Source organism: Pleurodeles waltl, chromosome 11 (genome assembly GCF_031143425.1).
Source record: "Pleurodeles waltl isolate 20211129_DDA chromosome 11, aPleWal1.hap1.20221129, whole genome shotgun sequence".
Classification (NCBI taxonomy): domain Eukaryota; kingdom Metazoa; phylum Chordata; class Amphibia; order Caudata; family Salamandridae; genus Pleurodeles; species Pleurodeles waltl.
In genome coordinates, this window is record NC_090450.1 from 937,062,386 (window position 1) to 937,089,653 (window position 27,268).

The following is a 27,268-nucleotide window of genomic DNA, read 5'->3' on the forward strand; positions in this document are numbered from 1 at the left end:
AAACATGAGGAAAACAAATTACGTTTTACATATCCAATGCTCTCATATTCAGCCTATCCTTTCGCAGAGTGCTAATACCAGCGGCTTCAGTATGTAACATTTTTTACTTAGTAAGTACCTAACTTTGGTTTATAGGCCCTAGATGACAAATCTAACAAAACCATCCGCCATGTAGCAATCCCATTCGGAATAATCCACTGAAAGAACTAGTGCCCAGCCTTCAACCCAACAATTATGAAGCACAATACCAATCCACACACATCACCCATAAGCTCTGATACCAACATGTGTCTGGCTCCTCCCACATGATGTGCTCATTGGAGGGAGAGTCTGGTCTAAAGGACTGTACAACAAGTGTTCATCCTGGAATGGAGCCCACTGTAAGGGCGGCCGGGGCACAGCAGGAGGCTATAAAAGGATATAAAAATAGGGAAAATAAGTTGCACATGAAAGAAAGTGGAGACACAGAAAGAGAGCAGGGATAGCTTTTGGGGCCCTTTTCCGAAAGAAAGTTTGAGGGTTGCGGGAACAGTCAGGTAGGCATTCAATTTTAGCCAACAGTATAGAAATTGTCCACGTCTGTGGTGCTAGTAGGCTTAGGGCACTCACATGCATCCCTAATTGAGGCCTAGCATACCCATGCTGTATCCAAAAGTAACAAAGGATGGTGTAAAAACAAACTTCTTAATGCTGCAGGCAACATGAGAAGCATTTCTTCTTTAATGACAAGGTACTTGGAGAAAATGATGCACCTTGGGTGAATTGCAGCTGGTCAGAAAAAATAAAATGCTGACAAAAAAAATCTGTAGGAACAGTCCTACTATGGCAACAAATGCCACAGCACCTGGAGTCACAAATATACTAAGTCATGCCAAAGAAACAGATTTTCAATGGCAACGCAATCAATGGAATCCAAGTCAAGCCAAAGAACACCAAACTTGCATGCATGGCAAGAGGCCCATATGGACAGAACTCCATGCCATCAAGTTTTAGCTATCCAGCAAAAGCATCCAGTGCATTAGATTTAGCATGTCATGACGAAGAATTAAACTTTATTTTCTAATAAACCCGAGCCAATGAAAAGCACACAACAAAAAGTACCAACCTTATCTGAGTGGTAACAAGAAACTATGGCCAAACCATGCCAAACAAATCAGCCTTAATTCTATATTGACAGGTCGCAAAGAAACAGCACACCATGCCAAACACTATGGTCATACTAATTATAAAGGCAACACTAACCAAAGAAACAGCACACCATGCCAAACAATATGGTCATACTAATTATAAAGGCAACACTAACCAAAGAAACAGCACAGCATGCAACCACACGTCCTGTGCAACAGGAAGCACAGAACAAGCAAAGAATACTAACCACGGAATATCAATCTTTAAAGGAATATTTTATTTTCATAGTAAAATGGTCCATAAGTACAGCACAGCAAGACATAAGTAATTCAGATTCCCATGCAAAAACCATTAACCGCTATTCCAAAGGAAACTGGAACCACAAAATATCATGCCGAGGTAGGGTCCTGCCTTTTCAGGTGCAGGGGGACCGAGAGGTGGCCGAGCAGTATAGGGACCGGCCCGTCTGACCATTGGAGGAGTCCAGATCACCTGTAAGTAAAAGCAAAACTTTGATAGCAAGTGGTTTGAGGCAACAAAGACTGTTAAATCCCTCATAAGTCACTGAGGTTTAAACACATTTGCTGACCAGAAGCCTCCACTGGTAGTCCAACATTCCTACAAAAAATGGCATCAATGGAGCCCAAAAAGCTTCAGCAGAGAATTGCTAGGGTAAAAAGGACCTGCTGAGCATCCCACACACAGTCAAATTGTAGCAAAACACAGCAAACGGGTGGAAAAGATGCCAAAGATGCCTGCCTGCAATGGAGGGAAGAATGGATCCTCGTCTGTCTGGCAACCAACAGAAACCTGTGCTTTGGGAGCAGGTCGAGTGCTTGCTGTTGGAGCTTGGATTCCAGTGGGAGTTGTGGCAGTAGACCGATTCTGAAATCGCTGATGTTCTGGTGGAGGAGCGCACAAAATAGCAAGTTCCTGGTAATCATCAGCAGAGGTTTCCCATTGAAAAAGGTGATGAGGGGGCTGAGTGGGTAAGGAAGGAGCTGGGACTGGAGGTGGGAGAGGGGCCGGAGGAGCGTAAGGGAGTGGAGGGAGTGGAGGAGGTGGGGGTGGTGGCGGGGGTGGGTAAGGTGCTGGCTCCTTTATGTGGCCAAAACCAGAAAGCTCTTCACGTCGTTTCATCGGTGGAGAGGGAGGGACTGCAATAGTTCTCCTCTGTGGGAGGGGAGATTCTGGAGGAATAATTATCTAAAGAGAGAGAGAGAGAAAAGCGGTATGAAACAACAAAAACAGACCACGACTTGTGAAATCAAAAAGGCACAGGAAGGGATGTCCCTGCCTGCCGGGCACTTGCAGGAAAAACTCCTTTTATCCAAACTTCTTTAATATAATTTACATTCAACCGAAGGGCAGTCAGAGCACATCCCACACCATCTTCTCTACCTTCTCTATCTGCTGTCCACCTTCCCGTTGCTTCTTAGGGGGTCTGGATGTAATAATCACCCCTTCTGTCAGCCAATCATCGTCCTGGCTCTTCCAGTGCTCCTGTTTACCGATCCCCAGTTTGCCATGGAGCTCTTCTATGAGCCGATCCTGGGACACAGTCTTGTGGAATATGGCCGGACCAAGTTTGCGCCTGGGAGACAGGTCACGAGTCATGGGATGCACGTTTGGAGTCTCTTTTGTCCTCTTGATTAACGTTTTCATCTGGACGACAAGGTAAAAGTTTCACCATAAACCCATACATGGGTCTGGCACTCAATGCAAACCACTGGCAAGCAAAGCAAAACCGAGCAAGACCACAAAGAGAGCAGAAGGGGCAACATTTGAAAAGTCACCCAGGGCAAGATGTAGTCAACCGTATAGCTTTGATCATGCAACTAAAAATGCCGTGACAGCACAGGCCTCAATTCCATGCAGAAGATGCATTTTATAAAAGGGTAGAGGATCAAACATGGAGGCACTATGTGTCAAGTAACAATGCTGGGAAGGACAACGTTACCTTCCAAGACTGGAAATGGCAATGTTATAAGCTGTTTAGGCACTACAAAAATCTCTCGTGGGATTCACTGCATCTCCTCTCCACTTCTGTACCTTTGAATACCCACCCAGAACAACAAATATTTCTGGACAGGTGTAAAAATAATTCCTTTTCTGTTTTGATACTCCCCGCTCCATTCACAGGGTCGAGTACAGGCAATCATGCACAAGAAAATTATGACCCTCAAATGAGACGGTTGACACATGTAATGCAACTGCCTTTGATGTAAGTCAAAGCACAGCAAGCAAGCAATACAAGACACCAGTTCTGAATCAAACAGCCAAGGTACTGCTAAAGATGCAGTTTTTACAGCCATGCTGGGAGGTGGAGGGCACACCCAACAAACAACCATCTCCGACCCCTCCTAACTATATGCTCACTGCACGCATCCCCAATTCCTGCCTGGCGTGATGCTGAAATCCTTTCCACAGGCTGGAGCTCAGACAAAGGCAGCAGCTCTAGTTCTTCTTTTCTAACATTATCAGAAGAATCTGGGGATGCTGTTGAGCTTCGGTGTTGGTCTCCCTCATCATCTGTTCCTTTACCGCTGTCTTCCTTAGGTACCTGTCCACGGAAGCCATCGCCCTCTGATGGTGTAGCTTCAGTCTCACATTTGGCTTTGCGATCAGTCCTCCACTTTGACCATGTTTCTGGGGAACACTGCTCTTGCCCAGGTTCCACTGGGGCTTTGGTATCGGGAAAGGTCTCTTTCCGATCCGTGGATATCAACAGAGGTTCATTTATTTCCATTGATTTGTGGTCCTGCTTAGTTTCCTTTTCTGGCTCTGGTAAACAAAGCTGCTCAATCACAGCTCCTGTGATTCCATTTTCTGTGCAGGACTTGACTGTGCTCTCTGTAAATGTCGGAAGTTGTGGTAATCGATCAGAAAAAGACTTTTTTACTTGCATGTGGCTGAGACAGTTTGATATAGTTGTGGCACTGATTTCCGCGGTCTTGTCTCCCTGCACATGGATGCCCATTTCTTCACCATCAGCACATCTCAGATGTTGGATCTTGTCGTCTAAATATGATGTTTGATTCTCCACCTGGATGGACGGAGGGACGCCGCCATTGTGGATCCAGTTCTCATGTGCTCTAAATGAGAACAGAGACACAGACTTCGCTGGAGAGACCTCATAGAAGGTTGTCTGAATGGTTCCAGATGGGCCTTCCTGACCAATGCCCAATGGTTGTGAAGTGGAGGTAGATCCTCGGACAACAGAACCAGAGCCATCCTCATCGATACGAAGAATTGGAAGGCAGCTAAAGTTTAGCAGAGGCGGGGAGTCTCTGCAAGGGGCATGAACAGGGGCGTGGGCACTGTACGACTTTGAATGTTCTGAGCATGGTGAATCTCTTGGAATTCCTGGTGAAGGAGACTCAGACACTAAGGACAAGGTGGAACATGTCTGCATTGGAGGAAAAAAAAAATTGATGGAAAGAGGGAGAGAGGTGAAGGGAAATACTTTGCAACACAATTTAATAGCAACCTCGTATAAACACTTCAGAGGAACAGAACTGAAACTAAGCCATACAGTTGTAATACCATCGCTGAAAGTGATTACATCAGTCCTACTTGAACTAAAACAGAGGTTGGGCAGCACTGCCGATAAGCTCATTGGGGTGCAAAACTAGTATGTGCACACATCCTTCATGTTGGCATTTCCACTCATGTGCCCAACATAGATCCATACTTCCACAGACCAGTGATATTGTCCCTTAATCAGGACAGCACCTCATTGCAACCAACCTGCACCCATTCCAGAACAGCAACAATGGAAAAAACAAATACTAGGGAGCAATAATGGCAGTGCGTTAAAGTGTAACATATGTTAGGTATCCTGTTGGGCAAATTCACTCAATATGGCAGCCTAAGCGTTCCTGGCTGTACAATCAACCATATTGTTGACATACAGCTTATTCATTTTAATTCTAGACAGCCTTCTGTTTATTCTTCCATCCTTCTACCACAAACACAAAGCACTTCCAACAAGAATGTGAATGCCTGTGACACCACTTCAGTACACCTGTTTATGGATCAATTTGGTGCAACATCTTTGATGATCATAAAGTAAGATTACTGTATAATTGTTTATATTGTACTGCGGCCAAATAAAATGATATGGGTATATATTTTCCTCTGGAATCTTGGTTACACATGTTTACCCCCCATTTGATTTATATTTGGTGAATGTGTTTACCTTTTTTCTCTTTTATCCCGGGCTATAGTTTTCCTATGTGCACAAAAAAAAATACTTATTGGAAACAATACTTTTGCAGTTCAATGCCATTCAAGGGTCACATGCCGTGTGTCACTCTCCCATCTACTAACTGGTCATGAAAAGCATCTTGTCAATATGGATACCTGTTCTCGAGTATTGACAAGAGATGGGATACAAATAACGGATGCAATGCAGATCTAAAGCCCACAATGCCCCATGACAACCAAACTCATCTCTTTGACAAACTCCCCATTCTCTATGTTTAATACATGGATATTTTAAGTTTGGAAGTAACATCATTTTAGTGCCTCCCAAATACTTGTCAGCCTGCAAGCAAGTAACACTTCAGCAGGCTACCACAACACATATCTGTACTGTTCTCCATAAGCATCTGATCAATGTGAAGTGGCCTTTTTACCCCCATACTAACCACTAATCCTTTCTATCAAAAATAGGACTGGTTGCTTTTTGGGGTTTTTGAGGAACTGCAGTGGAAAACTTTACAGACAATCTTAACTGAAGCAGGAGCATTGCAAACATGAGTTGCTCACACAAAACATTATAGTATTTTGGGGCTGGTTTGGGGATGGAATCACAGAGACTAGGATAATAAGGGGGGTACATGAGAAAATGTGCTTGGGAAATACAAGGGAACCAAACCCGAGTTAAATGTTTCTATATTACACATATTTCCAATGGATATATACTTAAAGTGTTGAGGCATAGGAGGATCATGTGATTTGCCAGGAAGTACACAATGCACAATGCCTGGTCAACTACACAAGCTGGCGACACAAAGCTTCTAAGTTCAGACTCTATTTTAAGTAGGCCCTGCTGCCATCTTAATACAATAAAGGTTGCCATGTTAGATAATAGAGGTCTCCATCTTTAGACAATGGAGGTGGCCATCTTTAGACAACTAAGTTTGCCATTTTAGACAATGGAGGTTGCCATCTTTCTCAATTTATTCAGAATCATTGTCATATCTGCCATTTGACACAGATGTTGTCTGACCGTATCTATTTGAGAACTGTGAAAGTGTCAGGTCATTCAGCTAATGACAGACATAACAGCTGATTTGACATCGGTCTGGGACAAGTGTCTATGTATTCTATGTATTACCAGGTGAAGTTCAAATAAGAACAAGTACAGACATATACCCAAAATACTGCAGTCTGAAATTACGTCCTTCCATCTTATATGTTCAGAAGGAAATGCCTGGGACGCACACCTTATTGCACATTATCTGTGTCAGACATTCCTAAACGTATGTCAGAAATTCCAATCTCTGGTAAGATTTAGTATATAAAGATTGTCATCTGAGTACTTGTCAGGAGAGGCTCAGATTATCGCACAAGATTCTGCCACAAGACTGTCAGGCCTACTGTTTGCACACTTCGAAGATGCTACATCTTGCCCAGTGCTGATAAAGCTGAGTCCCGGAGGAAGGTTGCTACCGTAGCATGTTTGCCCTTCGCAGGGAACACCGCCTTTACGACTCCACTGATAACAATAGCTCTTGCTGTCAACAAAGTATGCTGTGTGTCATTTCACCCTAGGCAATTCTAGGCTGCAAACTGTTCTCCTTTCCGTGTGCTCTCAGTGTGGTGCACAGAAGTAGGTTTAGGATGTTAGGTTGTAGATTACATTTTCACTGTGTTAGAATTGTTTATTTTATCCTTGTTGCTCACAACGTGCTTTCTTGCTTTTTTTCTGATATCCTGTGTAGTTGTAGATGAACTGAGTAATAGGTTATCCCAGTCATAATAAATGCTTTTAAAAGTGTCTATTATTTTTAGTGCAGTGTGTGTTTGATATTATGCTACCACGGTGCCCCTGACCCCTTTAAAGCGATTGTTAGTAACCCAAAAGCAATAACTCTAATTCAACGTATTGGATAGGGTTCTTTCGGGGCTACTATAGCCGGTCTTTCACATTCAGCACTGGTGCACTGCACCATGTTCACTTGTGACACCTGTGGGTGGGAAAGCAAACCTTGTAGAACTACACCCAAGTTGCAGTTTACCCAACAATGGCATAAGAACCCAGGTTGCTGGGCACTAAAGTAGCAAACTGCAGCCTCTAACCTACATCTCCTACCACTAAACTGATACCTACTCACATTCTTCTTCTCTCCTGCAATGTTTTGCTTGCTTCCCAAACATAAATCCACCAGCATCATAACCCTACACATTATTTCCAACAATAGCCACAAACTCTTGATATGAGGTAGATCATGCTCTTGGTTAGCAAACATCTTCTTTTAATATTTTTAATTATTGGGATGTACCCTGTGCTGGAGGTGTGCAATGTTAGAGCCTGTGGTTTTAACATGTGGGCATGAGCTCCAGCTATGGACAAAATGAGGTTTTATTACCTAAGGACCACACTTCTTTCACTCCAGAAAGATTAAGCCTGGCTTATGAGTCACCAAATTAAATCATGAGAACGTCCACTTTGCAGAACTTCCAAATAAGCTGTAAAAGAAACGTAATTTACTGCTAAAGACATTATATCCAAAGCCAAGGGACATTAGCTGCTGCGACCATAGTGCACCCATAGTCTGATCTGCCTGCTAGTCCAGAACAAGCATTGGCAAAGCCAGTAGGTCTTGCCTCTGCAAGAGCTACTGGTTTCGTTTATTTTAGCTGTGTTGTACAGCACTGTGGTGGTACAGTATGTTTAAAGTTTTATTCTAAATTGCTATGAAACAGCCATTAGTCTTCTTCTATTAATGTGTGAGATATTGTATGAACTTTAAATTAAAATGGAAGGGAAGTAGCAACTTGAACGGTCGTCTTAAAAAGGTTTTATGACATAGTGAAGACTGCACCTTTTTATGGGGGTGCTCAATATAGAGAACGGGATGGGCAGTGGTAGGTAACAAGTAAGGTGGATAATGGGTAGAGTGATAGTAAATACACATGTTTAGTCGAAAGGACTGTTTCATTTTAATTTATGAAATCATTTAATATAAATTGATGGAAATTATTGCTATTATGGTGCACATGTAAATAAAAAGATTAATGAAATTTCCCCAGTAGCATTGGAAGTGAAGAGACGTAGGAAGCACATTTCCGTATCTCAAAGGAAATGGAATGTACAGATTGTGTGTATGAGAGGCAAGCAGTTCCCCGAATTTTATAACGAGCTAGGAATTAATACTATTTGTTTTTAAAAGCACAGCAAAAATGTGTTCTTAAAGCTCGTTTTTTGGCACAGTAATATTGAGAATAAAACTTAGGTTGTGGGTGAGGTGCAGCTGCAAATATTATGTATCGCCGTCTAACCTAACAAACGAGTGGCAGCATTGTACAAGGTAGAATAAAGGTACATTTAGAGCTGAATGTAAAGGTTGCCTTATTGGTCGCTTTTTGGACACACAAGCTAAAATAAGTGAAGGGAAACATTTTCCTGTGTACCTTGTACATATCCTGTGTTTCTGCAGTCACAACTTTTGTGTAAAGCTATGTAACAAAGGAATTGAAAGATAGCATTGTTCAAGGGGAATACATCTTAGGTTGTGTTTGAGGTCCAGTAGCAAATATTATTCAACGCTGTCCACTACACCAAACGAAAGGCAGCATTATCCGAGGTGTAAAAAAGGTCAATTTAAAGCTGAATGGAAATGATGCCATCTTAGCTGCTTTTTGGGCACCCATAAACCTAAAATAAGAAAGGGTAACATTTTCCCGTTTACTTTGCACACATTGTGTGTTTTTGCAGTCACAACTATTGTTTAAAGCTGTCTACCAAAATAACTGAAAGCCAGCATTGTGCAAGGTGGAATAAAGGTAAACAAACAAGCCCTCACATGCAAGTTCCCCAAAAAAAAAAAAAAAAAAAAAAAAGTCTTGAATTCTAGTCCCTCGTTGATATGGGTTATGATAGGGGTGAACAAGGTATTTTATAATGTCTTCCATCTGTTGTTCTTTTCCAGGTTCAGCGGGACGGTGCCACCAACTCCGCTCGACGAAAGAAGAATGCCCAGGTAAGGGTCTACATTTTTTTTTTTTTTTTTTTAATAAGACTGCCCCACGTCTTTTCCTATAGTGTATATCATGTCGCTAGAAATCTTCAGTCTTTGCAAGTGCCCCTCACCAACACTCACCCAATCTAGTAGCCCTTTCCTCATTGTTGCCAGGTTTACTAAGGCAGTACCATGTGCCACTTTGCAGTTAGGGTTGCTTAAGTGCAACTGGTTAGTATCTGCACATCTATTAGCGGGTTGTGTGAATCACCATTACGCTGTGAACATGCCAGGCACCGCATACACAGCCCTTCTTACCCTGTTTGGGCTTAAACTAGGAAACATTATGTAAAGGGGGTGGGGGGACTCCTCCCCACTGCTTCGGTTCTAGGGTATTCGGCTGGGTGTGGCAGGCGTGTCAGCTTCCATAGCTGCATCCACCACTACTCTGTCCAGACATTATACGCCTCCTCCTTTCCCTCATCCTCTCCATCTCTGGTTGTCTGTATGTGGGTCCGAGGCTTCCTCTTGTTGGCTCTCTGCCCCAGGGTCGCCAATGCCCCATCTCCTTTTGGCTCCGGTTAGTCTCGATTTCTCCTCTAGTTCTAAGCTCCTCTGGGCTCGGCTTCTCTCTCGGCGTCCTCTCCACTCTGCATCAAAAGAACCTGAAACGCTGCTGAACCTCTGGCTTAAACCCTGGAATACGGCACCAGGCAAGGAATCACACTGGTATTGACCCTTCGGAAGGCTGTGTCTGCTCCATCAAGAGTGCAATGGATAATGGTGTCCTTCTCTTAGTCCCTATTTCCATCACCCGTCTTTGTATACTCGTTGAGGAGATGCTTGACTAGTCCCTGCATCTCCTCCCAATGTGTCCTAACTAAAAAGGAAGCATCCTGACTGAGTTGGCTATGCTCCAGTAGGTAACTGCTGCTATGCCTGCCCTCTGCACTGATCTTTCTGTTCTCCTTATCGGGTGGCAGGGTTCACCAGCAGACTGAGTAAACCACTAGGGTAGGTGGGTGGGTATGGCCTTTAATATACATGGGGTCACAGGGAAAAGGCTTGTACTACTTCTCCACCTAAGGTGTCACAACCTCAGCCTTTACAGGATCCTTGAGTATCTCAGGAGCAGACCTCATCAGACCCTTGGGCATGGGCAGAAACTGCTCTGTCCCCCTGATAGGGATATTTGTTGGCCCTGATTCAAAGGATGCATCATAAAAGTGTCATCTGGCTAAGGGGGCTGCCTGGATCGAAGTAAGGTTGTGGGGGCTCCTCTGGTGGAAGAGGAGGAAGCAGCAGCATGGGTGAGCACAGCACTAGTGGCAGTGAGGAGTATATGGAGGAGGGCTGGTGTCCATGTCTTTGTGCCTCTTGGGCACTGTGTATGGTGCCTCTTCCTCCTCCAAGGAGAATCCCATCTTTCGAAGCGAAGTCTGCACAGGCTTTATTGGCAGTACCTTGATTTTGCCCATTTGATGGTGGTTGAAAAGCAACTTCTGCCTTTCATCGAGCTTCTGCTGAAGTTTGTACATATTAGGCTCCTCTGAATCGTTGGAGCTGGACATTGATGGTGCTAACACAGACTTTGATGCCAGCTGAGGCTTCAAGAGGTGGCAAGGCTTCTCGGAGTCACTGGACCTTATAGGGCTTAATCACCTGGATAGTTTGACACCCTTGAACAGGCCCTTTCTCGGATCCGGAGACTTTACTTGGCGCCGACTGGAGCATGAGGCAGAGGAGGCATTTTAGGCAGTAGTGTCTTGTGTAGAGGGCTCAATGCTAGATTCACTTGAGAGCAGTGCTCTGCCTTTACATGAGGCCTCTTGTGAAGCTTGGAGTGTGCTTCGGTATCGAAGATACTCACAACCCTGGGTGTGGTCTTCACCTGAAGGCTACTGGTACTGGAGGTCATCGGAGCTTTCCCCTTGTCTTCCCCTGGGTAAGAAGCGCTAGAGCAGAAAGCCTCTGGACTTCACTGGCGTAGTGAACCACCTGATGGGCTGATGTCCTATCCTTCTTTTGCATCGAGGGTATGTTTCACCAAATATGTCAGAAGCGTCAGTGAGACATTTTAGTGTGCACCCAAAGCCTCTTCCTCTCATAATATTTTCTTTGAGTGAAAACGATGTACGAGTCGCATGAGGCATCGTCTTGGTCTGGGGAGAGAAAGATTACAAACCTCATGATAACCGGACCACAGACATTTTGTGTGTCATTGAAGGCAATTCTGGAAAGGCTTCCATTTCATCATCGTATGGCATACCACATTATCTGGTGCTGAAGTTGTGCGGACCCAGATCAGCAGGGACTCGGTTGCTGGGCGCCATCAAAAGAGAAACACAGTCGACAAGAGCATCCTGTGACTCAAAAAGACTTCTCCCAACAAAAACAACTTGCAAACGGTCAAGCTCAACACTAGATGGCAAGAGTATACAAAGCATATGTATCCACAACAACACATGCTGCAAATGGAAAATGTCACTTACCCAGTGTACATCTGTTCGTGGCATGAGACGCTGCAGATTCACATGCTGTGCATATCCCGCCATCTAGTGTTGGGCTCTGAGTGTTACAAGTTATTTTTCTTCGAAGAAGTCTTTTCGAGTCACGAGATCGAGGAACTCCTCCCATTTCGGCTCCATTGCGCATGGGCGTCGACTCCATCTTAGATTGTTTTCCCCGCAGAGGGTGAGGTAGGAGTAGTGTATATAGTAATAGTGCCCATGCAATGGAGTAAGTATGTATGTACATAATGTGACTAAAAGTGATATATTTACAAATTTACAAATGTACCAGTTTTATGTTAATCAACTTATAACGGCTACAGGCTCCCGGGGAGGTGGGAGGGCGCATGTGAATCTGCAGCGTCTCATGCCACAAACAGATGTACACTGGGTAAGTGACATTTTCCGTTCGATGGCATGTGTAGCTGCAGATACACATGCTGTGCATAGACTAGTAAGCAGTTATCTCCCCAAAAGCGGTGGCTTAGCCTGTAGGAGTTGAAGTTGTTTGAAATAATGTTCTTAATACTGCTTGTCCTACTGTGGCTTGTTGTGTTGTTAACACATCCACACAGTAATGTTTAGTGAATGTATGAGGCGTAGACCATGTGGCTGCCTTACAGATTTCTGTCATTGGTATATTTCCTAGAAAGGCCATGGTGGCGCCTTTCTTTCTAGTGGAGTGTGCCTTTGGTGTAATAGGCAGTTCTCTCTTTGCTTTAATATAGCAGGTTTGAATACATTTAACTATCCATCTGGCAATGCCTTGTTTGGATATTGGATTCCCTGCATGAGATTTTTGGAAAGCTACAAACAATTGTTTAGTTTTGCAAATTTGTTTGGTTCAATCAGTGTAATACATTAGTGCTCTTTTTATGTCTAATGTATGTAATGCTCTTTCAGCTACAGAGTCTGGTTCTGGAAAGAACATTGGGAGTTCTACTGTTTGATTTAAGTGGAACAGTGATATGACTTTTGGCAAAAATTTGGGATTTGTGCGTAGAACTACTTTATGTTTGTGTATTTGTATAAAGGATTCTTGTATGGCAAAGGCTTGTATTTCACTTACTCTTCTGAGAGATGTGATAGCTATTAGGAAGGCTACTTTTCAGGTTAAGTATTGTATCTCACAAGAGTGCATGGGTTCAAATGGTGGACCCATGAGTCGTGTTAATACAATATTGAGGTTCCACGAAGGAACTGGTGGTGTTCTTGGTGGAATAATCCTTTTCAGACCCTCCATAAATGCTTTTATGACTGGGATTCTGAATAGTGAAGTTGAATGTGTAATTTGCAGATAGGCCGAAATTGCTATGAGATGTATTTTAATGGATGAAAAAGCTAACTTAGACTTTTGTAAGTGTAGTAAGTAGCTTACAATGTTTTTTGCGGATGCGTGTAATGGTTGAATTTGATTATTATGACAGTAATAAACAAATCTTTTCCATTTATTTGCATAGCAATGTCTTGTAGTAGGTTTTCTAGCCTGTTTGATGACCTCCATACATTCTTGTGTAAGGTCTAGATGTCCGAATTCTAAGACTTCAGGAGCCAGATTGCTAGATTGAGCGATGCTGGATTCGGGTGTCTGATCTGTTGTTTGTGTTGAGTTAACAGATCTGGTCTGTTTGGCAGTTTGATATGAGGCACTACTGACAGGTCTAGTAGTGTTGTGTACCAAGGTTGTCGTGCCCAAGTTGGTGCTATTAGTATTAGCTTGAGTTTGTTTTGACTCAATTTGTTGACGAGATACGGAAGGAGTGGGAGAGGGGGAAAAGCATAAGCAAATATCTCTGACCAACTCATCCATAACGCATTGCCCTTGGAGTGAGGCTGTGGGTACCTGGATGCGAAGTTTTGGCATTTTGCATTTTCTTTTGTTGCGAATAGGTCTATTTGTGGTGTTCCCCATGTTTGGAAGTAGGTTTGTAGTATCTGGGGATGAATTTCCCATTCATGGATCTGTTGGTGATCCCGACTGAGATTGTCGGCTAACTGGTTTTGAATTCCTGGTATGTATTGCGCTATTAGGCGAACGTTATTGTGAATTTCCCAATGCCAAATCTTTTGTGCTAAGAGACACAACTGTGTTGAGTGTGTCCCTCCCTGTTTATTTAAGTAATACATTGTTGTCATGTCTGTTTTGACAAGAATGTGTTTGTTGGCTAGTAGTGGTTGAAATGCTTTCAACGCTAGAAACACTGCTAGTAGTTCTAACTGATTTATATGAAGTTGTTTCTGCTGAGTGTCCCATTGTCCCTGGATGCTGTGTTGGTTGAGGTGTGCTCCCCACCCTACCATGGAAGCATCTGTTGTGATCACGTATTGAGGCACTGGGTCTTGGAAAGGCCGCCCTTGGTTTAAATTTATAGGATTCCACCATTGAAGCGAGGTGTATGTTTGGTGGTCTATCAACACTAGATCTTGAAGTTGACCCTGTGCTTGTGTCCATTGTGTTGCTAGGCACTGTTGTAAGGGCCGCATGTGTAATCTTGCGTTTGGGACAATGGCTATGCATGAATACATCATGCCTAGTAGTTTCATCACTAATTTTACCTGCAAACTTTGGTTTGGGTGCATGCTTTGTATTACGTTTTGGAATGCTTGTACCCTTTGTGGACTTGGGGTGGCAATCCCTTTTTTTGTGTTGATTGTTGCTCCTAAGTATTGTTGTATTTGACACGGCTGTAAGTGTGATTTTTGGTAGTTTAGTGAGAACCCTAGTTTGCGAAGGGTTTCTATGACATATTTTGTGTGTTGAAACACTGTTGCTGCGTGTTGGTTTTGATTAACCAATCGTCTAGATACGGGAATACGTGTATGTGCCGTCTTCTGATATGGGCTGCTACTACTGCAAGGCATTTTGTAAATACCCTTGGTGCTGTTGTTATCCCGAATTGTAACACTTTGAATTGGTAATGTACTCCTTGGATTACAAACCGTAAGTATTTCCTGTGTGAAGGATGTATGGGTATATGGAAGTACGCATCCTTGAGATCTAATGTTGTCATGTAGTCTTGTTGTTTGAGCAAGGGGATTACATCTTGAAGTGTTACCATGTGAAAGGGATCTGATTTGATGTAAAGATTTAGTGTTCTGAGATCTAAGATGGGTCTCAGAGTCTTGTCCTTTTTGGGTATAAGAAAATACAGGGAATAAACACCTGTTCCTTTCTGATGGTTGGGTACAAGTTCTATTGCATCCTTTTGCAAAAACGCTTGGACTTCTAGGTGTAATAGATCCAAGTGTTGTTTGGACATGTTGTGTGTTCTTGGAGGCACATTTGGTGGTAATTGTAGGAATTCTATGCAATAACCATGTTGGATAATGGCTAGGACCCACAAGTCTGTTGTTATTTCTTCCCAGTTTTGGTAAAAATCTGTGAGTCTCCCCCCCCCACTGGTGTTATGTGTTGGGGATTTGTGACACTGAAGTCACTGTTTATTTTGAGGGGTCTTTGGGCTTTGGAACTTTCCTCTAGTTTTAGGGAACTGTCCACCTCTGTATTGTCCCCGAAAGCCTCCTCTTTGATACTGGCTCTGGTATGTGGGTCTGGTTTGTGAGGTTGAGGGTTCTGTGCTTTGGGCCCGAAACCCCCCTCTAAATTGTGTCTTCCTAAACGTGCCTCTGCTCTGTGGGGAGTAGAGCGCGCCCATGGCCTTGGCTGTATCCGTGTCCTTCTTTAGCTTCTCTATAGCTGTGTCCACCTCCTGCCCAAACAACTGCTGTCCATTAAAAGGCATATTAAGCACACCCTGTTGGATTTCGGGCTTAAATCCGGAGGTGCGTAGCCATGCGTGTCTCCGAATAGTGACTGCTGTGTTCACAGTTCTTGCGGCTGTGTCTGCTGCATCCATTGCCGATCGTATCTGGTTGTTCGAGATACTTTGGCCCTCTTCCACCACTTGTTGTGCACGCTTTTGGAACTCTTCGGGCAGATGTTCTATAAAGTGCTGCATTTCATCCCAATGAGCCCTGTCATATCTTGACAATAAAGCCTGGGAATTGGCAATGCGCCATTGATTGGCCGCTTGTGCTGCAACTCTCTTCCCCGCTGCATCAAACTTTCGACTTTCTTTGTCGGGTGGTGGTGCATCTCCAGAGGTGTGTGAATTAGCCCTTTTACGTGCTGCGCCTACTACTACTGAGTCAGGTGTCAGTTGTTGTGTGATGTATACAGGGTGTGTAGGGGGAGGCTTGTACTTTTCCTCCACCCTAGGTGTGATGGCTCTGCCTTTGACGGGTTCTTGAAATACTTGTTTCGCATGTTTCAACATCCCTGGTAACATCGGGAGACTTTGGTACTGACTGTGTGTTGACGAAAAAGTATTAAATAAAAAGTCATCCTCAATGGGTTCAGCTGGGTGTTTCGGTACCGAAACTTATTCTACAGTCTCTTTTGGCTCCAAAGCCACTTTTTTAGGTTTCGGTGGGCCGATATCTAGGTGGCGACTTATCTCGGAGCCGGTCTCGAGTCTGGTCTGAGCCAGGTTCTCGGTGTCGAGTATGGTGCGTGCCGGGATCTCGACTGGAGTCGGAAGACTTCGACACGTGCTTGCCCTTTTTCGGTGCCGATGGTTGGTCACCAATTGTACGGGTTAAGCCATGGCCTGCCAGCGGTGGCGTCCCCTGTGCCTTCATGATTTTGCCGTGAGTTTTGGTCGGGCTGGTTTACTCACGATTTTCGGCGCCTGCTCTGTTTCTGGTTCGTCCGAGTCCGAGTCCGAGTCAGCGATGGCGAAAGTCTCCTCTTCCTCGACGTCACAGTGTCCTGACGGCGCCAATGCCATTTGAAGCCTTCGTGCTCTCTGGTCCCGTAGCGTTTTCTTCGACCGAAACGCCAGACAAGCCTCGCAGGTATCCTCTTTGTGTTCAGGGGACAAACACAAATTACAGACCAGATGTTGATCTGTGTAAGGATACTTGTTGTGGCATTCGGGGCAGAAGCGGAATGGGGTCCGTTCCATTAGCCTTGAAGACGCACGCGGTCAGGCCGACCAGGCCCCACCGGGGAATCGAAGCCCCAAAGGGCTACCGGAGCGCTTCTTGATTCGGTGTCGATCTGTGTAAGGAAATGCCTCCTTGGTATGGTTACCCCCTGACTTTTTGCCTTTGCTGATGCTATGTTTTGATTTGAAAGTGTGCTGAGGCCTGCCAACCAGGCCCCAGCACCAGTGTTCTTTCCCTAACCTGTTCTTTTGTTTACACAATTGGCACACCCTGGCATCCAGGTAAGTCCCTTGTAACTGGTACCCCTGGTACCAAGGGCCCTGATGCCAGGGAAGGTCTCTAAGGGCTGCAGCATATCTTATGCCACCCTGGGGACCCCTCACTCAGCACAGACACACTGCTTGCCAGCTTGTGTGAGCTGGTGAGGACAAAACGAGTAAGTCGACATGGCACTCCCCTCAGGGTGCCATGCCAACCTCACACTGCCTATGCAGTATAGATAAGTCACCCCTCTAGCAGGCCTTACAGCCCTAAGGCAGGGTGCACTATACCATAGGTGAGCACTGTGCCCCTACAGTGTCTAAGCCAAACCTTAGACATTGTAAGTGCAGGGTAGCCATAAGAGTATATGGTCTGGGAGTCTGTCAAACATGAACTCCACAGCACCATAATGGCTACACTGAAAAATGGGAAGTTGGGTATCAAACTTCTCAGCACAATAAATGCACACTGATGCCAGTGTACATTTTATTGTACAATACACCCCAGAGGGCACCTTAGAGGTGCCCCCTGAAACCTTAACCAACTACCTGTGTAGGCTGACTGGTTTTAGCAGCCTGCCACACTCGAGACATGTTGCTGGCCACATGGGGAGAGTGCCTTTGTCACTCTGTGGCTAGTAACAAAGCCTGCACTGGGTGGAGATGCTTATCACCTCCCCCTTGCAGGAGCTGTAACACCTGGCGGTGAGCCTCAAAGGCTCACCCCCTTTGTTCCAGCACCACAGGGCATTCCAGCTAGTGGAGTTGCCTGCCCCCTCCGGCCACGGCCCCACTTTTGGCGGCAAGGCAGGAGGAGATAATGAGAAAAACAAGGAGGAGTCACTGGCCAGTCAGGACAGCCCCTAAGGCAACCTGAGCTGAAGTGACTCTGACTTTTAGGAATCCTCCATCTTGCAGATGGAGGAGCCCCCCAATAGGGATAGGAATGTGACCCCCTCCCCTTGGGAGGAGGCACAAAGAGGGTGTAGCCACCCTCAGGGCTAGTAGCCATTGGCTACTGCCCTCCCTGACCTAAACACACCCCTAAATTCTGTATTTAGGGGCTCCCCTGAACCTAGGAACTCAGATTCCTGCAACCTAAGAAGAAGAGGACTGCTGAGCTGAAAAACCCTGCAGAGAAGACGGAGACACCAACTGCTTTGGCCCCAGCTCTACCGGCCTGTCTCCCCCCTTCTGAAGAAACTGCTCCAGCGACGCTTTCCCCAGGACCAGCGACCTCTGAATCCTCAGAGGACTGCCCTGCTCTAGAAGGACCAAGAAACTCCCGAGAACAGCGGCCCTGTTCACCAAAGACTGCAACTTTGTTTCCAAAGAAGCAACTTCAAGACAACTGCGTTTCCCGCCAGAAGCGTGAGACTTGCAACTCTGCACCCGACGCCCCCGGCTCGACTTGTGGAGAACAAACACTTCAGGGAGGACTCCCCGGCGACTACGAGACCGTGAGTAGCCAGAGTTGCCCCCACAGCGACGCCTGCAGAGGGAATCCCGAGGCTCCCCTGACCACGACTGCCTGACTCCCAGATCCCGACGCCTGGAAAAGACCCTGCACCCGCAGCCCCCAGGACCTGAAAGATCGGATCTCCGGTGCAGGAGTGACCCCCAGGAGGCCCTCTCCCTTGCCCAGGTGGTGGCTACCCCGAGGAGCCCCCCCCTTGCCTGCCTGCATCGCTGAAGAGACCCCTTGGTCTCCCATTGATTCCAATTGAAAACCCGACGTGTATTTGGACACTGCACCCGGCCGCCCCCGGGCTGCTGAGGGTGTACTTTCTGTGCTAACTTGTGTCCCCCCCCCGGTGCCCTACAAAACCCCCCTGGTCTGCCCTCCGAAGACGCGGGTACTTACCTGCTGGCAGACTGGAACCGGGGCACCCCCTTCTCCATTGAAGCCTATGCGTTTTGGGCACCACTTTGAACTCTGCACCTGACCGGCCCTGAGCTGCTGGTGTGGTAACTTTGGGGTTGCTCTGAACCCCCAACGGTGGGCTATCTTGGACCCAAACTTGAACCTCGTAGGTGGTTTACTTACCTGCAAGAACTAACAATTACTTACCTCCCCTAGGAACTGTGAAAATTGCACTGTGTCTAGTTTTAAAATAGCTATATGTGTTTTACTTGAAAAGTATATATGCTATTGTGATTATTCAAAGTTCCTAAAGTACTTACCTGCAATACCTTTCATGCAAAGTATTACATGTAGAATTTGAACCTGTGGTTCTTAAAATAAACTAAGAAAATATATTTTTCTATACAAAAACCTATTGGCCTGGAATTGTTTCTGAGTGTGTGTTCCTCATTTATTGCCTGTGTGTATGTACAACAAATGCTTAACACTACTCCTTTGATAAGCCTACTGCTCGACCACACTACCACAAAATAGAGCATTAGTATTATCTTTTTTTGCCACTATCTTACCTCTAAGGGGAACCCTTGGACTCTGTGCATACTAGTCCTTACTTTGAAATAGTGCATACAGAGCCCACTTCCTACTATCTGTGTTAACTAACCCCGATACCTAACGTCAACAATACCGTTGAATTTTCCGAGATTTAACTAACTTTCTGAACCATAACACAGAGCGAAGAGGAACACGTCCGAACCCAATGGCGGAAAGAAAACAATCTAAGATGGAGTTGACGCCCATGCGCAATGGAGCCGAAATGGGAAGAGTCCCTCGATCTCGTGACTCGAAAAAGACTTCTTCGAAGAAAAACAACTTGTAACACTCCGAGCCCAACAATAGATGGCAGGATATAACCAGCATGTGTATCTGCAGCTACACATGCCATCAAACACATGGTTACTAACAAAAATACAAGATTTATTCAATGACGTGAAAGGCTGCATGGTACAGGTGAGGCTTATTTGATCAACCTAAGGACACTGGAGTTCCTACTGGACATTTCCAGTGCTTTTCAAGATAATGACAACTCTCCCAAGTCATTTTTATCCAACTTGAGTAACTCACCCGCTTAAGCTTGCCATTGTGGACATAATTTTTAAGTTGTGCATTTTTTGGACATTCTCTATAATAGGCGGTTGAGGCCATTATTCTAAATCAAGTTGTGACTGCAGCTGCTGAACAGTCATACTGTCTGAATACTTACGACAAGCACTGAGAGGTTTTCCAAATAGCATCTAACATTAAGTAAACCAGTGAAAAAGAGCACCCATTGTCCAAGTAGTATCACAACACCCCTAAACTGCAATCAAGTCCCTGCAGAGACAAACCGCTGAAAACTACATTTATGCTGCATCAATGGAGAAGAAACAAGAAATGCTTCTTGAAACACTTGAAACAGCAGAGCACTGTGAAAACTCCTTGTAAGTAACAGCTAGACTTGGCCAGTGTAGAACTGTAAGATTGAAATGTTTCTGTGTGTACTCTAAGGAAAGAAACAAGCTTTCACACAAGAGTGAGAAAAAAACAAAAATATCTAGGACCAAAAGGACCTATGATAACTTACCTGGCTAAGACAATTCAGTTATTGTTTTCTTAGAGGAAGAAGCAAAAACTAAGGTAATGGCAAGGATCATGTAGCGTGACATTAGAAGCGAAGTGACAGCTGGTTGCTGGTATCCATATGTGGAGCAAGAAAAGGTTATTTACTTGTAGTCCTAGTTAAGCACCATAGGAATCTTCATTAAAGGCTAACTTTTCAGTGATCTCGCCGTTCTATTGATATGTTGTACATCCAAGATAACAGAGGGTGTGAGGAATGCATTTTTCCATTGAATGGATGACCACACCTTGCAGCACTATCAAGAGAGGATTTACTTTCTGAAAAAACTAACAGGCTTACCCTGCTAACATTTTTAAAAGTACATTTCAACTTCTTAGGTGCAAACACAGGTTCCGATGTGAAAAAGATAAAGAAAAACATGTAACTTGATAAGACTTGTAATGTAAAACCCAGTGAAGAGACCTGTACCTTTAAGAACTCCAGAAGACCCCTCTACCCATGATGCCTTGTACTGCCAGTTTACCTCACTCGCTTCGTTCTTTGTTACAGATCCTGTGATAAGGTTCTAAGAGAACGATAGGTACTTTTTGCAGATAATACTTGTCTTTAAAAAAAAAAATCCTGTTACATGCAATGCCTTTTACAACTGGCAATCAAGTGATAGAATTTTTTGACAATTTAATGATTTTTCCTCTCATAACACTCCTCATTTTGATAAGTGTACATCCTAAGGCAGGAAAAAAGGCAGTTTCAGACCATCATAAGTTCTGGGCAGTGAATGTTCCTCCAACTCATTCTGTGAAAGACAGTAATATCTGCCCAAAAGGTGTAGAAACACATTCTTAAAGTCAGGGAGGGCTACAGACCTCAAAGAATGTTTGAACACATGAAAGCAGGAGAGAGAAAAAGAGACTGGAAGACACAACCTCTCATGTCTGCCTTAAAAAGTGCACTCTGACAAAGGCCTTAACAGAAGGAGCTCCTCAAATGAAACACAAATACAACACCATTGATGGCATTGATCATATCATTCTAAATCAATTCCAAAACAGTTAAGGGTATCAGCTCCAACATGATTTGTCAAAGGTGGGGCCAACACCATCCCATCATAGGCAATGAGACAGAGCACAACTCTTCAGTTCATGAGACATCTTTGGCATCAAAAGATTAGGCGACAACCACATCTAAGATTCATAGGCAATCCTTGTCACCATTGTACCAACAACCACCTGCTTCGCTGTCAAAATACAAACTATGTTGACAGTACCACCCACACCATCAGATCTTCAACTATCGCTTGTAAATCACTTCAGACATCGTGGATATCACTCGATGGGACAGTGGGTTCCCATCAGTGGACATACTATCACATTCCATCAGTGGTGTGCTTCTTCTACACCAGTGGTGTGCCTTTGCACCTAAGATGTTGAAATAGAGGATTAAGATGTCCTCAGTATGAACTTGTTGGTTTTTTGAGAAAATATTTCACTCTGGCAGAGCACTGCAAGGTGCAGTCTTGCATTCTGTGGACAAATTGATTCCTCACACCATGTGTAATGTTGGATGAACCACATATCTATGGAACAGTGCTCTGGATCCAAGCAGACGGGGGAGATCATTAAAATGCTTAAGACCATCAAAGGAAATCCTACAGTGCTGGAATGTAGAACATGCTTAAATTTGATAACTGGCTATTTACAAAACAGATTTGCAAATTATGAAATTACTCACAGGAGTTTAAGACACCAGCTGGCCTGGCACGTGCAACACACTGAGGGCAGTGTCAGGTGCATGTTACTAACTGGCAAGCATTTTGACTCAGTTTTCATTAAATTTAATGCATGAAGAGGAAACATTCTTCAATTATTTAAAACTTTGCCAAAGGGTAAACATTTTTAGAAAAAAAGTTTTATTGAAAAATGTTTCAGCCAAATTTAGATGCAAAATAATCTTCTGTTAATAGGTTTTTGCAAGGATGGTTACCAGTGAAAACAATTTTAGTAGGACTGGTTACCTGCATTTACTTTCGTTAAACCCTTCTACTTAAATTGTAACCTCCAATCTAAAAATGTATCAGGGTTTCTCTTATGAACTTGAGTTAAGGATCATCACCTCCAAACATCATTTTGGGTGGTTTAGAAACAGGTAAGGATGTCTAAGTGCTCTGACAGAGCTATACAATGAGCTATAATGTATACCTATTTTGTTACTGGTCCAAATATTAACACAACAGTTTACAAAATCTCTTCCCATACATAAGTAAACTATTCTTATTGTCTGAAATAAAATGCTGAATGTTCGGTTTAAAGCTCCTCCAAAACACACACATGCACCCACACACTTAATAAAAATTATAGCAAAAGATGACCTGCCATCTCTTCGTTCCAAAAACAAACTAGCCCCAAAGCAGAGCATTCATCTCTAGACGTAGATAATAAAGACTAGTCAAAGTCAGATCCCCTGACAAATGATCAATGAGCACCAGACTAGCCCAACAGTGGGCACAGGATAATTGCAATGGGCTCACGTAATAGGGCACAATTCCCAAATGTCTTCTGATGAAAGCAAACCTTGAAGTCTGAGAGTGACGCCATCAGCTCGTCCAACTCCCGGGTAGCTGAAGAGGCCGAGATGCGGGTCTGCTGCTGGTTGGGGGTTACACGCTGAGGGTTGCTCACTTCTCCCTGAGACACTGTGATGGCAGGGCTGAAAACAGGAAAAGCAGCACACTGTCATTCACACAGTTCAAGAGCCAAGTCGATTGACATCCTAATTCGACAACATACCCCACATCTTGCAGCAAGTATACAATTACGAACATGAAGCAGAAATGTTATCTAAAGATGCCATGAATTATGCAGGCTTTCTCTTCATGGAAGAACAGAAAAAGTTACTTACCTTTAGTAACAGTCTTTCTGGTAGAATACTCCATCTGCAGATTCCTCATCTGATGAATATTTCCATGTGTCAGACTGAATTCAGAAATGTGTCATGGCTCTCCCATGCCAGTAGGTGGTGCTGGTTCCATCTCAGTGCTAGGAGCAGCATTGGTGTGATACCATCCCCAGAGCCATAAAGTGCTCACCCGGTGCAATTACATCAGTTTCTCGTCCACTTTTCCCATGCCTTTAGAGGCAGATTCAAATAAATTATATCAGTCTTGGCACTGCAGTGCAACAACTAAAGCTGAATCTTTCTAAAATGTGGCCTATGACAATCCTTCAGAACAGGGGACCAGTGAGGAACCTGTGGGTAGATAAGAGTATCCACTAGAAAGATGCCTGCTGAAGAAAAGGTTACTTGTAGTCCTGGTTCTGCACTGTAGGGATTTTCATCGAAGTTACACACTTGAATGCATTAGCAAGCTAAAACCTCCCTTCAGATAGTGGCTGTTGGGCAGCAGAATGTCTTGAAAAGTAGCAAGTTAAGATGTACATGAGATGATAGAGAAAGAGGTCCTCTGTTTAAATAGCTGTGTCACGGTTTCCTGTCACGTTACAGATTAATGTTTTGTGAACATGTGTAGCAATTGCTAGGTAGCTACCTTACATATAGCAGCTATTGAGACATACCTCACCCAAACTGTAATGGAGCTCGAGGTTTACCAGATAAAGGTATGTTTGTTAATTGGAAGCATAATGTGATACAGGAAACCATCTAGCTATAGACTGTTTGGATGTGCACTGCTTTGGCTAATCTGACTGTAGTAAATTAAACAATGATTTCTTTTTATTATATAATTTGTTTTAGCTAGATACAAATTTACAACTTTTCTGATATCAATAGAATTTAGGGCAGGTTGTGCAGGTGTTATTGGATTAGGAAAGAGGGTAGGGAGAAACACTCTGGTTAATATGAAATTTTGAAACCAATTTTGAGAGGAATGAAATACAGGTTCTCATTACCACTCAATTAGAATGGAAAATAGTAGAAGTTTCTACTGCAGGTATCTGCCTTCCATGACAAATGCTGCAATATAGCCCTGTGTACAGGCTTGAAAGGCGAGCCCACTAATTTTGAAAAGACAGTTTTCAAATCCCATGGTGAAGGAGGAGGTCTAATACGTTTTCAAGTCCTGCTAAAAAATCCTATGACTAGTAGTTTAAAAAACGATTGCTAGTCTTGAGACGTTCTGTATGCTGTAATGACAGATGAACTTTTATCAAGATTGAAGCTTTATTTGAGCTTAATTAAGCTAACGAGGCAAAATCACTTAATGACAAGTGATGGGATTATGCCCTTTTTCCCGACCCAAATTCAGAAGATCTTCCACTCTACGGAATAACACAACCTTATGGAGGGATATTTTGGCTCTTCAAGATCACTGTAAAGATTGGTGGAAGATATAGATGACCGTACTGGACGATTTCAGAAGCCAGGCAGCTAAATTCAATGATGCAAGATCGGGAGTTGGATTCGTCCCTGAAGTTTTAATCAGTAGGTCTGGTCTGTACACAGACCTACTTGTGTATTTTTATGGACTTTTGAAGTTAGGCCTGGTACCACCACTGCCTCAGCTAATTTGGTGCTTTTAGTATCATTTCTGATATATACCTTCTAAGCTTCATTATACAGTTGAGATTAATGGGATCGGTGGCCAGGTGTAAAGAAATGGCATCAGCCATTTGAGCAAAAGGGCATTCCTTAGAGACCATGTTCTAGTAGTGTGAACAAAATGTCTCTACATTTTGAGTTTTCTACTGATACTACTGAGTCTGCTGCTACCGAAGGAGTTGCTCACTCTTTGGAATGTCGTTTAAGACTGTCGCCCAGTGCCCATTTGAAAGACTCTTCGTAATAACAGCTGAGAAAATCCACTTGGACATTCACTTTGTCAAGGAGTGTGAACTGATATTAGGTTCAGGTGTTTGCTAAAGCCCAATGTCAGATCGGTTGAGCGTGCATCAAAAAAGTCCTAGATATAGTCCTTTCTGCTCTATTGAAATTGTGCACGGTGGTCTCTGTGTCCGGAAAGTCAATAATGTTTTCAAGGATGGGAGAAAGGCTTTGAGCGCTAAATAGAAGGCTTTGAGTTCAAGGTAATTTATGTGGTACAAGGATTCCCTCCATATCCACTGCCCCTGAACTGTCAGATCTTGGAGATGAGCTCCCCATCTCGAAAGAGAAGCATCTGTTACTATGTTATAAGTTGGAAGTTGTTTCTGAAAGTGTAGTCCTTCGAACAAATTGTGTCTTTTTCACCACTATGCCAGTGACTGTTTTGCTGATGTTGTCAGAATCAAGTTGTCTTCCAAATAGAAACTATTGGTCCTTCAAACATTGCTGGAGTGGTCTCAAAAGGCAGTGTTGCATTTGGGACAATGTACATTCATAACGACAGAGAGCTTAGCACCGAGGCTTGCGGTCAGGTAGAAGGTTGTCTGGATTGTATGCCATTTGTCCCGGATAGGTGAAACCTTCTCATCTGAAGGAATCACTTTAGTCTTTATAGCGTTCAATGTTGCTTCTAAATAGCGCAGACTGCGAACCAGTGTTAAACTTGATTTTTCGGTTGTAGATCTGGAGATCCAAGTTTTTCAGTAGCTTTACTGTTACAAAATCCGGTTTTATTTTCTCTTGGCTGCGAGCCTTAAGCAGCCAGTCATCCATTTAAGGACAAATGAAAATTCCTTTTCTTCTTAAGGGGCTGCTACCATACAAATTACTTCAAAAAAAGTATGTGGAACAGATTTAAGGTCAAAAATTAGTACTGTTATCTGATAATGAATGTCTCCTACAACAAAATGGAGGGATTTCCTGTGGAGTTAAACTACTGGAATATGGAAATATGAATCTTGTAAGTCTATAATGCATATTCAATCTTTTCATCTTAAAGGTCGTCTTGATGTAGAGCTAACATTCAAAATGTTTATTTCTTGATCACTTTGTTTCTTTCTGATTTGAGCGCAATTTCCTTAATATGACTGATGTTTCTTTCCCGAGGATAGATAATTGCCAAGGTTTTTTATGGTATTGAGGATCACCTTTGATATGATTAATTCTGACTGAGTACTGTGTTTGGTGCTGTTGGTGTAAAGACTTGCAATGTGTTTGAGCCATATGTGGATACTATCTGCAATCTCTACCCATAATAATGTCCGAAGAACTTTTTATGTTCTTCAAGGCTGACTGTTTTCAGGGTCTCTGCTTCACTCTTCTTTTTTAGCATTTCTTCCTTTCTATGCTGTCCAAACATAGATGATCCTGAAAAGTGGAGATTCATAGTTTTTACCTGCGCCTTGGGTTTCAGGGTAGTGAGTTGGAGCCATAATGATGTTTGAATTGATATGCCATGGCAATATCCAGTGGCTGTCAACTCAGTAGACTCAACTACAACATGAATAATCTAGTTAGCTACCAATGTGTTCTCTTGAAAGATCCCTATGAAATTTTGCTGATGGTGTTTCGTAAGCCTTCCTTGAAGAAGCGCATTCCATCCTGCTTTGGTAGCGACCAAGGAGAGCAGTAGCTTTAGAGATTTTCAGATGTGTATCAGCTGTGTCTCACATCTCCCGTCCCACAGCATCTATGTGCTTGTTTTCATGCTCTGATGGAATTGTTCTTTCCAGAGCAGAAACATGTTTTTTTCCTTACTGGAGTCATCATTACAGAGTCCAATTTTGGGTCTGACTTTAAGAAGTCAGGATCATGTTGATGTGCCTTGTATTTTTTTCCAGCAGAGTTGGTTTTCCAGCTTTGACTCTTGTAGGGGTTAGGTATCTTCTGCTATAACAGCAGTCTAGTGA

At 43.7% G+C, this 27,268-nt stretch overlaps 1 protein-coding gene across 2 annotated transcripts in view; it reads right to left on the minus strand.

The window, feature by feature from the left end:
- PXN (paxillin) overlaps nucleotides 1-27,268 on the minus strand; it is a 191,234-nt gene that overhangs the window by 12,461 nt on the left and 151,505 nt on the right. Inside the window, exons 6-11 of one of the 2 annotated variants that reach the window (XM_069215041.1) lie at nucleotides 23,093-23,228; nucleotides 3,530-4,537; nucleotides 2,530-2,793; nucleotides 1,888-2,334; nucleotides 1,540-1,620; nucleotides 286-408 (exon numbers count right to left, since the gene is read on the minus strand). In XM_069215041.1, coding sequence (XP_069071142.1) covers nucleotides 286-408; nucleotides 1,540-1,620; nucleotides 1,888-2,334; nucleotides 2,530-2,793; nucleotides 3,530-4,537; nucleotides 23,093-23,228 — 2,059 coding nt within the window. The remainder of the gene's footprint in view (nucleotides 1-285; nucleotides 409-1,539; nucleotides 1,621-1,887; nucleotides 2,335-2,529; nucleotides 2,794-3,529; nucleotides 4,538-23,092; nucleotides 23,229-27,268) is intronic. The other variant, XM_069215042.1, reaches the window with a different exon arrangement.